The sequence below is a fragment of the Mus musculus genome, chromosome 3 (assembly GCF_000001635.26).
Source record: "Mus musculus strain C57BL/6J chromosome 3, GRCm38.p6 C57BL/6J".
Lineage (NCBI taxonomy): Eukaryota > Metazoa > Chordata > Mammalia > Rodentia > Muridae > Mus > Mus musculus.
The window spans coordinates 104,866,985-104,880,156 of record NC_000069.6 but is presented as its reverse complement, the minus strand read 5'-3'; the positions used below and the strand labels follow the sequence as shown (position 1 = coordinate 104,880,156).

Sequence of the window (13,172 nt, the reverse complement as noted above, 5' to 3'; positions counted from 1 at the left end):
TAATATTTACAATATTCTAATAAGCACAAAAAAGGACTACAGACGTAAACATCTACAAAGTCCCAGGAGAAACAAAGTGCTTAGAGGATACGCACCATGCGCACAGCAGAGTGGCCACTCCACACCGCACCACAGCCATTGACACACAAGTCCACTCCCGTATTTTCCAACTTTCATTACAGTATAAATCTGGACATTAATAAGAAATCTTTTGGGTTGTTATTTGCTTAGTGTCCTGTTTTGCTCTTTGAGACAGGGCCACCAGTGTTGCCCAGTACTCTGCCACCCTCCTACCTCAGATCCATCAAAGCACACTGCTGACCAGCCTTGAGAGTATTTTTCCTTATTCTCGGACTTAAAGCAACCAATCTCCTAGAGGAGAGCAGAGCTATTGCAGTGACTACTATGACAATAGGGAGACGTGCCACATCGCAATGCCATGCATGCTTGCCTTTCCTGCTGTAACAACTATCCTGTCCTCATGAAAATCTGTTATGTGAGTGTCCAAAAGGACAAAAATGAGACTGACAGTTCATTCCTAATTCTCACTCAACGAAGTCTACCTGTGAGTTCAGAATTTAACTAGGTGACATACTCTCAGCCCTGCAAGTACATAAAACTGCAAGGACCAAAATGACACCTGTGGTTTTAAGAAAATCCATGTCAAACCCCTTAGTCAATTAAAATTCATATGACTCTTTCCTATATCTGATAGAATATGAAAAAATGCTCCTCTGACTATTTTATTTACCCTTTCCTACCTAACCATAGTCATTAAACGCCTCTCCTGAGAGGTGTGCTCACTTCTCGTTTACAAAAGAAAGGCTGTCTGTCCCTTGGTCACTCTGACTCTTCCTAGACACATATGTATGAATGGCTCAAAACCTCGAGGTGTCAAGAGCAGTCCGTTTGGGAGATGGAGGGTATGCACTTGGTTTTGGTTTTTGTTTTTTTTAAGATAAAGTTAAAATTCTCCTGCCTCAGCCTTCCAAATATTAGGCTTACAGGCATGAGCCATCAAACCTGGCTGAGGAGTTATCCTAAATCACGGAACCTAAAAATGAGGTTCCCTGCCTTTGGTCTTTCTTTCAGCAGGGAAACTGAGGTGAGGGTGAATACTCTCCTCACGCTGGGACGCAGCTTCCTTGCTTAGCACAAAGACCTCTCCTCAATCCCAGCACCATACAACCTGCTACACGTGTAACCCTAGCACACGGGTAAAGTCAGAAAGACTAGAGACTCAGCCATCATCAGTATGTCAGCTACCTGCCTGAGCTACATGAGCATCTTCCAAAATGAGTACTAAATAAATAAATAAATAAATAAAAACAAAAAATTTGGCTCCTAGATGGTTTGAATTAAGGAGTGATAACCATTTCTGTTAGTCCCATCAGCACCTCTCCCCAGTTATTTAAGAAATGTATTATTTCTAGCCGGGCAGTGGTGGCATGTGCCTTTAATCCCAGAATTGGGAGGCAGAGGCAGGTGGATCTCTGAGTTCGAGGCCAACCTGGTCTACAGAGTGAGTTCCAGGACAGCCACGGCTACATAGAGAAACCCTGTTTCGAAAAAAACTAAAAACATAATAATAAAACTAAAAAAAAAAAAAAAAAAAGAAATATATTATTTCTAAGGGAAGGTCCTTACAGGAAGTCAGAGTGTGTTGGCAAGGAACAATGAAAGCAGGGCCGCCTCAGTCTGGTAAGGGACAAGCATTAGGCAAAGCTCAAAATTTCACCTTTTTTCTCAGAATCTTAATCCAGAGCCAGGTTTTACAATCCTAGAAACAGAGCTGAGGACAATTTGGGCTAAAGAAGAGATCCTACCTCATAAAACAAAAACAAAAGAAGCAAAATCTCACATATAAGAGAATAGTTATGATGGAGGCGCTAACATGTCTATCTGAAGAGAGAAATGGAGAATGGGGTTAGAGTTCTGTCTGTATGATTGGACTGACTAGGTTATCAATGAAGACACCCTGTTAGGTCTTTAAAAGGCATATTCCAAAGAGAAAAAAAGAGAGAGCTAAGCATATATAGTTGTTAAAAACTTGACAAGAATATAATTAAAATACATCATCATAGTGAGATGTAGTGGCAAAACCCTTTAATCCTAGTACTTGGGAGGCAGAAAATGAATCCTTGTGATTCAAGGCCAGTCTGTTCTATGTAATGAATTCCAGGAAAGCCAGAGCCACACAGTGAGACCTGTCTCAAACTCCCCCACCCCAAAAGAAGAAATACATTAGAACGTTCAGAATCTTATCGTCAAATACAATTAAACTTAACAATTTATATAAAGTGACTACTGTGGAAAAGTTACAAGAGTAGTAAAAGACTTTCAAGCATAAAATAATTATAAAATTAGATATATAATAATTATATATATATATGTGATTAGCTCTTTTTCTCTCTCTTTGGAATATGTCCTTTAAAGACCTAATGGGGTGTCTTCATTGTTAATCTAATCAAACAAATCATACTGACAGAGAAATCTAACCCCACTCTCGATTTTTCAGTTCATATATATGTTAAAATTATTATATATAATGTATTATATATAAGATAATCATTTAAGAAGAAACTTACACTGGTGTATACTTGCAATTTCAAGCACAAGGGAGACTTAGGCAGGAAATGTGAGCCATCTGTTATTATGTAACAAGACTCATTCACAAAACAAAAACAAAAACAAAAAAGGACTTGTATATGGTTTACGATTGTGAAAAGAGTGTTTGTTTCAATGAAAAATGGTCGTTTTCAAATTCTTTGGTACAGCTCACTGATAAAGTATGTGCTTGGCGTGCAAACATCTATCCTGGCATGCACACACATGTAAAATTTTATTCAAATATTGGGAATGCCAGTTTATTTTTTAAATGTGTATATTTTCTGATATGCCAAAAACTATATTCTTTGTAATTATTTAGCCTTATAAAGCTTACAATGAGTGAAAAAGCATACAGATTTTGAAACTTCTCTGTGAACAATCCAAAGAGCAGTGTTTTAAAGAGCCATCATCAGAGCTGTCTGATGGAGGGGCTTAGGGATGCCCGTGATTCAGCCTGTGAGCAGATGAGGTCTGATTTGCACAGAACCTCAGCTCCTGACATACACTGGCAATGCTCACACTCTACTGCAGCATCCTTTAACACACACATTTCACTGTGCTCACAAACAGCAAGCATTCATACATAAAGCAATGTTCTCCTCCGTTTGCAATTAAATCAGCTTATAAACTTTGTCAAAGATCCTTGGTTTTCTTACTGCCACCAATCCTTAGCATATTTTATTCAACAACAATGTGACACAATTAGCTCACTTCAATGCTAAGAAACTAGCTTTCTTCAGACCCTCGCTGTCGACTTCTCTCAATGTGGCTAGTTGAAGCAGGGAAGTGCAGGGATTAAGAGCCATAACCCCACTGAAGTCCAGCTTTATCATTTATTAGTTGTGAGTGGCATGTTACTTGACCTTCCTTTGCCTCACTTTCCATTCATTCATTCATTCATTCATTCATTCATCTGGGTTTGAAACAGTCTCACAGTGTAGCTCAGGCTGACCAAGGACTATGTAGCCCAGGCTGGTCTTGAACTTCAGGCAATCCTTCTGCTTATGCCTCCAGAATGCTAGGATTAGAAGCATAAACCACCATATGCAGCTTGGTTCCTTCTTTTTCAAAAGGAACTGATAATAGTTCTTATCTCAGTGTCATTGAGAAGAACAAATTAGTACATATGCTGTCCATTTGTTGATTGCTATTAATGAGATTACTTAAGTGTGTGATACCAATGCCTGCCACCCATCCATTCATAATTATACCAAAAATATATAACATATACTGTATATTGTAAGAGCTTTCATAGAAGTATCTTAAAGAATTTGACTAGAAATGTATCACAAAGATAGAGCAAAGGTATTCAAAGTAGAGGACAGTTGGAAAAACAGCCTGTCTTTAGGTTATAGACTTATTCTGCCACTAACTCTCAGATCTAGTGCTTTAAAAATACTAGAAAAGCCCCCTACCACTAAGCATTATCCACAGCCCATATAATAATCTGTTCTGTATCGAACAGCTTAGAGAGACCTAAAAATGGACATTTCTATAAACTACCACTTTATATGAATTTTCACATTTGACTAGAACAAAATATACCGTTTCTTCTACATATCACTCTTCTCCCCCTCTTCTCCCTGTGTGTACAAGTGTGTGTGTGTGTGTGTGTGTGTGTGTGTGTGTGTGTGTGTGTGTATGCTCCTACACATGAATGTATGTATGAGTGCAAGTGTTGAGGTCAGAGGACAATCTTGGATGCTGGATCTCACCTTCCACGTTGTTTATGATAGGGTCTAGTTGTTCTAGATGGCTCCTGAGCTTCTGTGGACTCTCCTGTCTCTGTCTCTCATCTCCTCATAGGAATGTAGGGATTACAGGCCTGTGCAGTACTGTGTCCAGATTTACACAGGTTCTAGAGACCAGAACTCATGCTGTCAGACTTGCACACTAAGCACTTTACCCACTGGCCTATCTCCCTAGTCCCTGCTTTGTTGTCAAGTAATTATTTCCCAGACCAAAGCAATGGATACTATTTTCTGCTATATTTTATTTGAATTTCTTCTTTTCAAGACAGGGTTTCTCTGTGTAGCCCTGACTGTCCTAAAACTAGCTCTATAAACCAGGCTGGCCTTGAACGTACTCTGCCTCCAAAATGCTGGGATTAAAGGCGTGTGTCACCACCACAACCACCACCAGGCTCTGAAATTGTTTTTTTTTTTTTTTCCAACTTTAAAGACTGGATTTATTTGGAGAAAAACAAAAAACCCTCAACCCAAAGGTTGGGATTTTACATCTCAAGACATCTCCCAAGTAATGTCTACAGATTACAAATCATTTTCATAGAAGATATTTTTGTACAAATTTTACATGTATTCAGGAGCGGGACATAAGTCAACCCCTGTTTTTATTTTAACAGAGGAGCAAAGTAGGAGAGTGGGACAAAACAGCTCTGAAATTGTTTTAAGTAATAAAATAGCAAAAACATTTGAAATTCTTACAAAATAGTTCATTTAGTTTATAATCATAACTTACTTTTAATCTGAATTTCTTATCTATAATGTAAATAACTCCAAGCCAAGTAACTTTACATTATAATAATAGCTCTAAAGAACATTTGAAAAATTTTTCACAATCATTGTCTGTAACATGAATACATACCTGTGTCTGAAGGACGTAAAAAGTCTGTTTCACAGGTGAAAAAGGTCTGGTGATCCTGGGCAGACAAGTTCATGTCATAGTAAGTAAGTGGCTCTTTACCAGTCACCCAAGTGTATCTGTAGAAAACAAAAGATGTTTTATTTGCGATAACCAACACTTAAATTCTGAAAGTAAGTGACTACCAGTTCTATTTCAAGGTGTTTTTAAAGCTTATTATTTCAGTAAGGAATTAAAAAGTACTACTGTATGGTTCAATAATAAAACATTAAAATAATAAATAGGAAAGAATAAACTGTTCAGGGTCCTGCCTGTGAGTTGAAGGCCAGCCTGTACCAAATAACAAATTTCAAAATAGCCTGAATTACAGACTAAAACCTGTCTCAAAACTAAAATAACCAATAAATTATTAGTACTAGATACTAAGCATAAAGTTTCGAATAGAAAGAAATTTCTCATAAAGGTTTATATGACATCGATACTATATAACAAGGCTACAAAAGACCTTGTTTTAAAAAACTAACAAAGGCTGGGCATAGTGGTACACAACTTTAATCCTAGCACTAGGAAGACAGAAGCAGGCATATCTCTGTGAGTTTGAGGCCAGCCTGGTCTACATATTGAGTTATAGGACAGCTAGAGGTATGTCTCAAAACAACAACAAAACAAAACAAAATAAAGAAGTAAAAACAGGCACAGTAAGCAAATACACTCTTGATGTGGCTCTCTATAATTCAAGGCCAGCTAGGTCTGTATACAAGTTCCAAGACAGCCAGGGCTGCATAATAAGCCCCTGTCTCAAAATAACAACAGAAACAGATTTAAAAGAAGGAAAAAAAAGCCCCAGCACCTCTACCAAGGATAGAGGCAGAAAAAACTTAAGATCTCAACGATAGGAAAAAGGACTATGAAATGCTGTCCTAAGAGTATGACAAGGCCATGACACTAACAAGCTCATGACTACAGTTGCATCTACATAAGACTGAGCCAGTAAACATTCAGTCATAGAAGGGAGAGGAGCTCAAGGGCTTGACTTCTGCTCCAGTGGTTACACCCAGCGGGTCGCAGAAGGGAAACACGTGCAAGTAGAACTGAGATCTGGGGAGGAAGCGGGAAGAGGAGATGGAGGATGAGTGTGACACGTGCGTTATATACAAGGACGAAAATGTCAAAGAATACACTTTAAAGAGATGTCATTTCCTTTTGTATTTAAAAAAAAGAAAAACTAAACGCAGTCAAGGTGATACCCATTCACTTTAATACAGTCAGTATCTCCAATCAGAAGAGGCTATAAGACATTTATAAGACAAGCACCCACAGTACTTGAACCTGAACCCCACACCATACTTGTACTGAAGGCAATTCTTACCTTCTGTATTCTGCTCCTCTGAAGAGGTTTAAAGGGTTTCTCCAGACCTTGCATTCTGAAAACAAGAGGAGAGATTGGTTCAGTCACATGCAGGTAAATCTTCACTAACCAACACTTACTGTTCATCCTGTGAGCTATACAGAGCCAGTTAGAGATAGCCAACAGGAAAAACGTACAAGTCACCCTTGCTCTCAGAATCCAATCAGAATCAGATAGAGTTATTGTTGTATTTCTGTCTCAGTGAAACTTTGTTCATAATTCAGTTTTCAGTTTCTTCTCTAAAACAGGATCTACTAAAACTTCATCCACTCCTAGATCCTACTACAGCTTCTGGAACTAACTTGTATAGCATGAGGATTAGTCATGCAAACAACCACCTGAACTACCTGATATGTACTATATTAGAGCTGTTTTATTACACACACACACACACACACACACACACACACACACACACACACACACACACAGACTATCGCAGAAGACTTTACAGAGGAAGTGACATTTGAACTAAGATTAAAAACCTAAAAAGAGCTGGGGCTGTAGGGATGCTCAGTGGTTAAGACCTCCTGTGCTCTTCCAGAGGAGTTGGGTTCAGTTCCCAGCACCCACATGGCAGCTCATACCTGTCTGTAACTCCAGTTCCAGGGACTCAACACCCTCACACAGACACATGCAGGCAAAACATTAGTGCACATAACAACTAAGAGAGTCAGTTTCCAGATCCAGAACATTCCAAGCTAAGGAAGTATAAAGCTATACATTGGGCCTAGAGAGATGGCTCAGTGTGTGAAATGTTTGCTGAGCAAGAAGACCCAACTGGATCCCTCATCTACATAAAAGCCAGATAAGGCAACGCACTTCTGTAATTCTAGGCTAGGGAGACGAAGACAGGCAGATCCTGGAGTTGACAGACAGCTATTCTGGCCAAAATAGTGAGCTCCAGGAACATCATGAGACCCTACCTCAAAAAATAAGGTGTGGGGGGCTAGAGGCCCTATCCCAAAAAATAAGGTGTGGGGGGCTAGAGGGAAGATTTGTCATCTGTTACTCTTACAGAGAACCCTGGTATGTTTTCCAGCACCCACGTGGTGACTGAACCATTTATAGCTCCATTTCCAGGCGATCCAATGCCTTCCTCTGATCTTCGTGGGCACCAAGCACATACATGATATGTAGACATACATGCAGGCTAAAAGCTCATACACATAAAGCAATATAAATAAATATAAAAGAATAAGGTATTAACTTATAGATTGCTTGAGCATGCTTGTATGGGCACATCTATGCGCGCACACGCACACACACACACACACACACACACACACACACACACACACACACGTAAAACAAACCGTACAGTATGCTCAGGTTAGCACAAAGTAAAGGTTAGAAGAAAGACTACAAAATAAAAACTGAGGAGACCTTGTCATGGTTGCTCACATCTGCAACCACATGACTGTCTGTGTATCTGGCATGCATCTCAAAACCCTTCAGCCTCTAGACAGTCTTAGCGACAGTAGTAGCCTATCTCCTGTCTTTGAATGGTAGTGAGAGAGAGAATAATCTCCCACCCCCTTTCTTGTAACAATCCTATTAGATCAAGGGTCCACCTTCATGATGTCACTTAACCTTGACCCCCTCGTATGCAGGACAGCGCTCCTTCAAACTTGGCTAAGGATGATTTTCAGCTCCTGATCCTTCTGCCTCAATCTCCCACATGCTAGTATTACGTGTGTTACACATGTTTTGTTTGGTAGTGTTGGGAATTGAACGAGGCCTTGTGCATGCTAGATACTTCTGGAGAGTGCAAGGTGAGTTAGGAGAAGTGAGTGAATGTTTTCCTAGTGACTAAAGGGTAAATATGATGGCTAAAACCAGAATAAGCACCTTGGGCCACAGGTTAAAAACTGCCCACTGGCTGGGCATTGTGGTGCACTCCTCTAATCTCAACACTCTGGAGGCAGAAGCAGAAGGATCTCTCTGAGTCTGAGACCAGTTTAGAATACAGGGAGAATGCCAGGTCAGTCAGGGCTATATAATGAAACTCTCTATAAATAAACAAACAATTGAGTCTGGGATAACAGGCTACATAGAAGGGGTCTGAGACTTTGAGGATATCTGTGCTCTACACCAGCCATGGCTTACTTGCATTTACAGGAAGGAAGGTTATCTCTGTGTCTTATCCTATTTGAACTACAATGACAAGAACAACAGAGATGTATTTCTTATTGTTTTAGAGGCTGGAAAAATCCACGTTCAAGGAGCTAGCAGTTTTAATGCCTAGTTTGTAAATGGCACTTTCTTATTATTTCCTCATAAAGTGACAAGAATAAATAGCTCTCTGGAGTATCTTTCCTTAGGACATTAATTCTATCCATGAGGGTTCTACCTTTATAATCTGATCACCTCCCTAAGCCCCTATATCCTACTATCATTACATGTGATGGGGGCATAAACACACAAACTGCTTTATTGTTTTGAGACTGATTTTTGTATCCTCTGTAATGAAATCAATCTATACCACTCTGGAAATACCAAAAACAAAAACAAAAAACCAAACACCTGATAGATGGTGGTGTCTGAGGGTTTCACTTTCTCTGCTGTTGGCAGGAGAGCCCGGCTCTGAAATGCTACTCTCTGTTCCTCCCATCAGTGGCCGCAAATGGCTTATGGACACTTGTTCAATAAAAGATGTACCATGCTTATGGAAGTACCACCATTCAAATATCTGTAATAAAGAGAAACAATTTTTCACTTAAAATGCAATTCATAAATACAAATTGAAGAGGTGTTCTTATTCAGTTCAGCACTTTACATGCACAATCTGCTCTTGGGTGGGTGAGGGAATGAGCAGAAGAAAACCCCCAAACCCAAGATTCCCTAAATACAGATGCCATGTAAAAGTGAAATACCCTTCTTACAGATTTGTCATGAGGTTTAGGCAAGCTTAGGCTACACTCTACACATGCTGAAAGGCATTAAAGAATACTAAGAGTGAGTCAGATGTGATAACACCTGCCTCTAGTCTCGACTCTTAGCACACTGAGGCAGGAGGATCATAAATTCCAGGCCAGCACAAGCTACAAAGTGGGAAGTGTCAATAAAGAAGGAAGAGTATCTAATCTATAGCAGACCTTTTCCCCCTCTCATTGTCATTTGATTCTATCTGCAGCACAATTCAAAACTAAAGCAAGTACTATTAAACTAGGATCAAGCTTCCAAGCTTCACACCAGATCCCCTATTTATTAACTGTACTGGGCAAGCCAATTAACCTCTAATATCTCAGAGCCTCAGTTCCCTTACCTAGTAAACTGAACTAATAAGAATCCTAATAAGAATCCTTCCTGAACCAAAGCACTGGTCTATATTCAGCAATGCTATTAACATCGCTGAGACAAGTTCTTCCCCAGGTTGAACTATCTGAACATCAGATATTTGTTTTATTGTATTTCTGTGGCTTACTTATAAACACAAACTAAACTCTCTGTATTTTGAAACTTTATCTCAACGACTAGAAAAGGCCAAAGACCCGGGTAGTGGTGGTGGTTGCCCACGCCTTTAACCCTAGTACTCAAGAGGCAAAGGCAGGTGGATCTCTGAGTTCAAGGCCAGCCTGGTCTACATAGTGAGTTCCAGGACAACCAAAGCTACACAGAAAAACTCTGTCTCAAAAAATCAAAAGAAAACAAAACAAAAAAATCACAAACAAAAAATAAAAATGTCAAAGAAATATTGCAATTTCTACTAAAGCTGTACAGCACCACCTACAGATGAGAAAAAAGAACAGGAAAAAAATGGCATGATAAATATTTAATACTATTATCTGTAGAGGAATTTTCTCAAAGTATACAATAAGAAACACTAGAACCTAGAGATGTTAATGAAGAACATATTTTTAAAATATTTTTTAAATGGAAAGCAGTATTGAAGGAAAAATTGAGTTAAAGTCAAATGTGGTCCTTCATTGTGTGACTTCACAGAATAACAGCCAACAGTCAGTAAGTGTTCCCTGAACCTTCACATTACAAACTTCTACATGTATTATCTCATTTAGGTTCCTCCAGTCCTGTGAAATGAGTACTATTATCTTCCCATAACAGATATGCAGGATATTTACTTCATTGTATTTACAGAAATACAAAATACTCATAAACACAAACTAAAAGCTCTGCGTTTTGAAACACTTGGGGCTTAGAATGAGTGAATGCTAAGTCCCAGACATAAGTTACAGTCTGCCCAGTGCTGTCAAAATTAAAATGTTGCAAGATTATATATAAAACCTGTATATTCAGGGGCTGGAGATGTAAGTCAGTTGTTAGGTGCTTACCTAGTATACACAGGTCCTAAGTTCCAGTCTCAGCACTGCATAAACTGGACATGATGGGGGAATACTTATATAGCAAAGGAAGAGGGCCAGGCAGTCAAGGCCACCTGGACTACAGAATAAGTTCAAGCCAACTAGCTTACAAGAGATCCTGTTTATAAAGTAATAAATTCTGTACATTCAGATTCTCTTGAAACCATTTGAAAAGTGGAAAAATTTGATAACAGTAGTTATAGAATAACCCATGACATTAATTTCCACGTGAAGGACTGATGTTTACATACTTGTGCATGTGTAATGCACATGTGTGTGAAGGTCACGGGTCTCTTCAGTCACTAAACCTGGAACTCATTTGTTTGGCTGGTCTAGCTGGCCAGCGAGTTCCAGCTCCCAGAGCTGGAATGCCAGGCGTGCAAGCATTCCTCACCTTTACCTGAGTGCTGGAGACCTGAAGGCAGGCCTTCATGTTTACAGGGCAAGCATTTTACTGACTACGCGTCATCTCCCCCCCCCCCCGCACCCCCCCCTCCCCGGCCTCATTCATTTTGAAATAATAACGTAGGTGCTTTGATCATTAAACTTCTAATCCATCTCAACCAACCCTCCCTCCCTGATTCCAGTATGCAGGGTATTTTGGTTTTTGTTTTTAATTATTACACTTATGTGTTTATGAGTGTGCAGGCACACAAGAGTAGTGATCAGAGGACTTGCAGGAGTTGGTTCTCTCTTCCCACCATGTGTCAAGTCATCAGTCAGCCTTGGCAGCAAGCACCTTCACCTGAGCCGTCTACCATTCTGTATACAAGTTTTCAATATGTAGTAAATGAAGTCGGGCATGGTAACTCACCCCTGTAATCCTAGCACTCAGAGGTAGAGGCAGGAGAACCACCTTGGGTTCAAGGCCAGGTTAGACTACATAATGAGACCCTATCTCAAAAAGAAACCTAACATGTAATAAATACTACCACTCGCTCTAAAAGATGACAAGGAAACATGGTATTTCTCAAACTTGTTTCTAAGTAACTTTTTCCCACTATCAAACACATTTTGGAAATCCTAACAAATACTTATAGATTTGTAAATATATAAACAATTTTTAAATGAGTATCAAAATAGAGGTGAAGAAAATAGAAACTACTTACAAATATTAGTCCAGATATCAAAGAAGATGTCCCTGTAAGTGCCACATAGAACTTGGGTGTCAGTGAACTTAAAAACCCTGTCACTGTTAAAAGAGAAAACATTAAAGTTTTTACAAAGTACAAATTTTAAGTCCATTGCAATCATGCAAGTATGTTTCAGCAGATGGAGGTAAGCAGTAAAGAAGCCTGGGCTCTGATGAGGCTATGTTCAAATAAGCCTATAGACTAAAAATACTGCAGGTAAAAAATGTAAGCTACATCACTAACCTTCCAGCTGCCATTACTTAGCAACACAATGTCCTGGATAGCACTGCTTGTCTACTCTCCACTTTGTATGAATGCAAGTGGGAAGCACTGGCTTACTGTTGCTGCCCAGTACCATAGAGATCATAATGCTAGCTTGGGAAAAGATCAAAATCCAAAAGTTCTATGGAATGCAGACAGCTTTCCCACTATTGCAAAGCTCAAAAATTCTAAGCTGACTGCCCTAAGTCAGTAACTGTCAACATTAATACCTAAAGTGAAATTAATTTGAAAAAGTTCTTAAAACAAAAGTGGGGGCTGGCAAGATGGCTCAGGGGTTAAGAGCATTGACTGCTCTTCCTAAGGTCCTGAGTTCAAATCCTAGCAACCACATGGTGACTCACAACCACCCATAATGAGATTTGACGCCCTCTTCTGGTGTATCAGAAGACAACTACAGTGTACTATATATAATAATAAATAAATATTTGGGCTGGAGCAAGCAGAGACTGAGAGAGTGGAGTTGACCAGAGCGAGCAGTGGTCCTAAAAATTCAATTCCCAACAACCACATGAAGGCTCGCAACCATCTGTACAGCTAGAGTGTACACACATTAAAATTAATAAATTTTTAAAAAGTGACTTTAAGTTTCCATTGTCTGATATCTTAAGAATCTTCTCATGGATATAAAAGTGAGGTTTTACACTGTTGTTTAGTTAAATAAGAAGTAAATCAAGGGCTGGTGAGATGGCTCAATGGGTAAGAGCACCCGACTGCTCTTCCGAAGGTCCAAAGTTCAAATCCCAGCAACCACATGGTGGCTCACAACCATCTGTAATGAGATCTGACTCCCTCTTCTGGAGGGTCTGAAGACAGCTA

At 39.4% G+C, this 13,172-nt stretch overlaps 1 protein-coding gene across 6 annotated transcripts in view; it reads right to left on the bottom strand.

The window, feature by feature from the left end:
* St7l (suppression of tumorigenicity 7-like) overlaps positions 1-13,172 on the bottom strand; it is an 84,823-nt gene that overhangs the window by 69,172 nt on the left and 2,479 nt on the right. For all 6 annotated transcript variants that reach the window (NR_045578.1, XR_003954315.1, NM_153091.3 and 3 more), the window contains exons 2-5: positions 12,051-12,133; positions 9,146-9,311; positions 6,581-6,635; positions 5,215-5,330 (exon numbers count right to left, since the gene is read on the bottom strand). Coding sequence is in view for 3 of the 6 variants with exons in the window: in NM_153091.3 (NP_694731.1) it covers positions 5,215-5,330; positions 6,581-6,635; positions 9,146-9,311; positions 12,051-12,133 (420 nt within the window). In the remaining 3 variants the exon portion in view is untranslated. The remainder of the gene's footprint in view (positions 1-5,214; positions 5,331-6,580; positions 6,636-9,145; positions 9,312-12,050; positions 12,134-13,172) is intronic.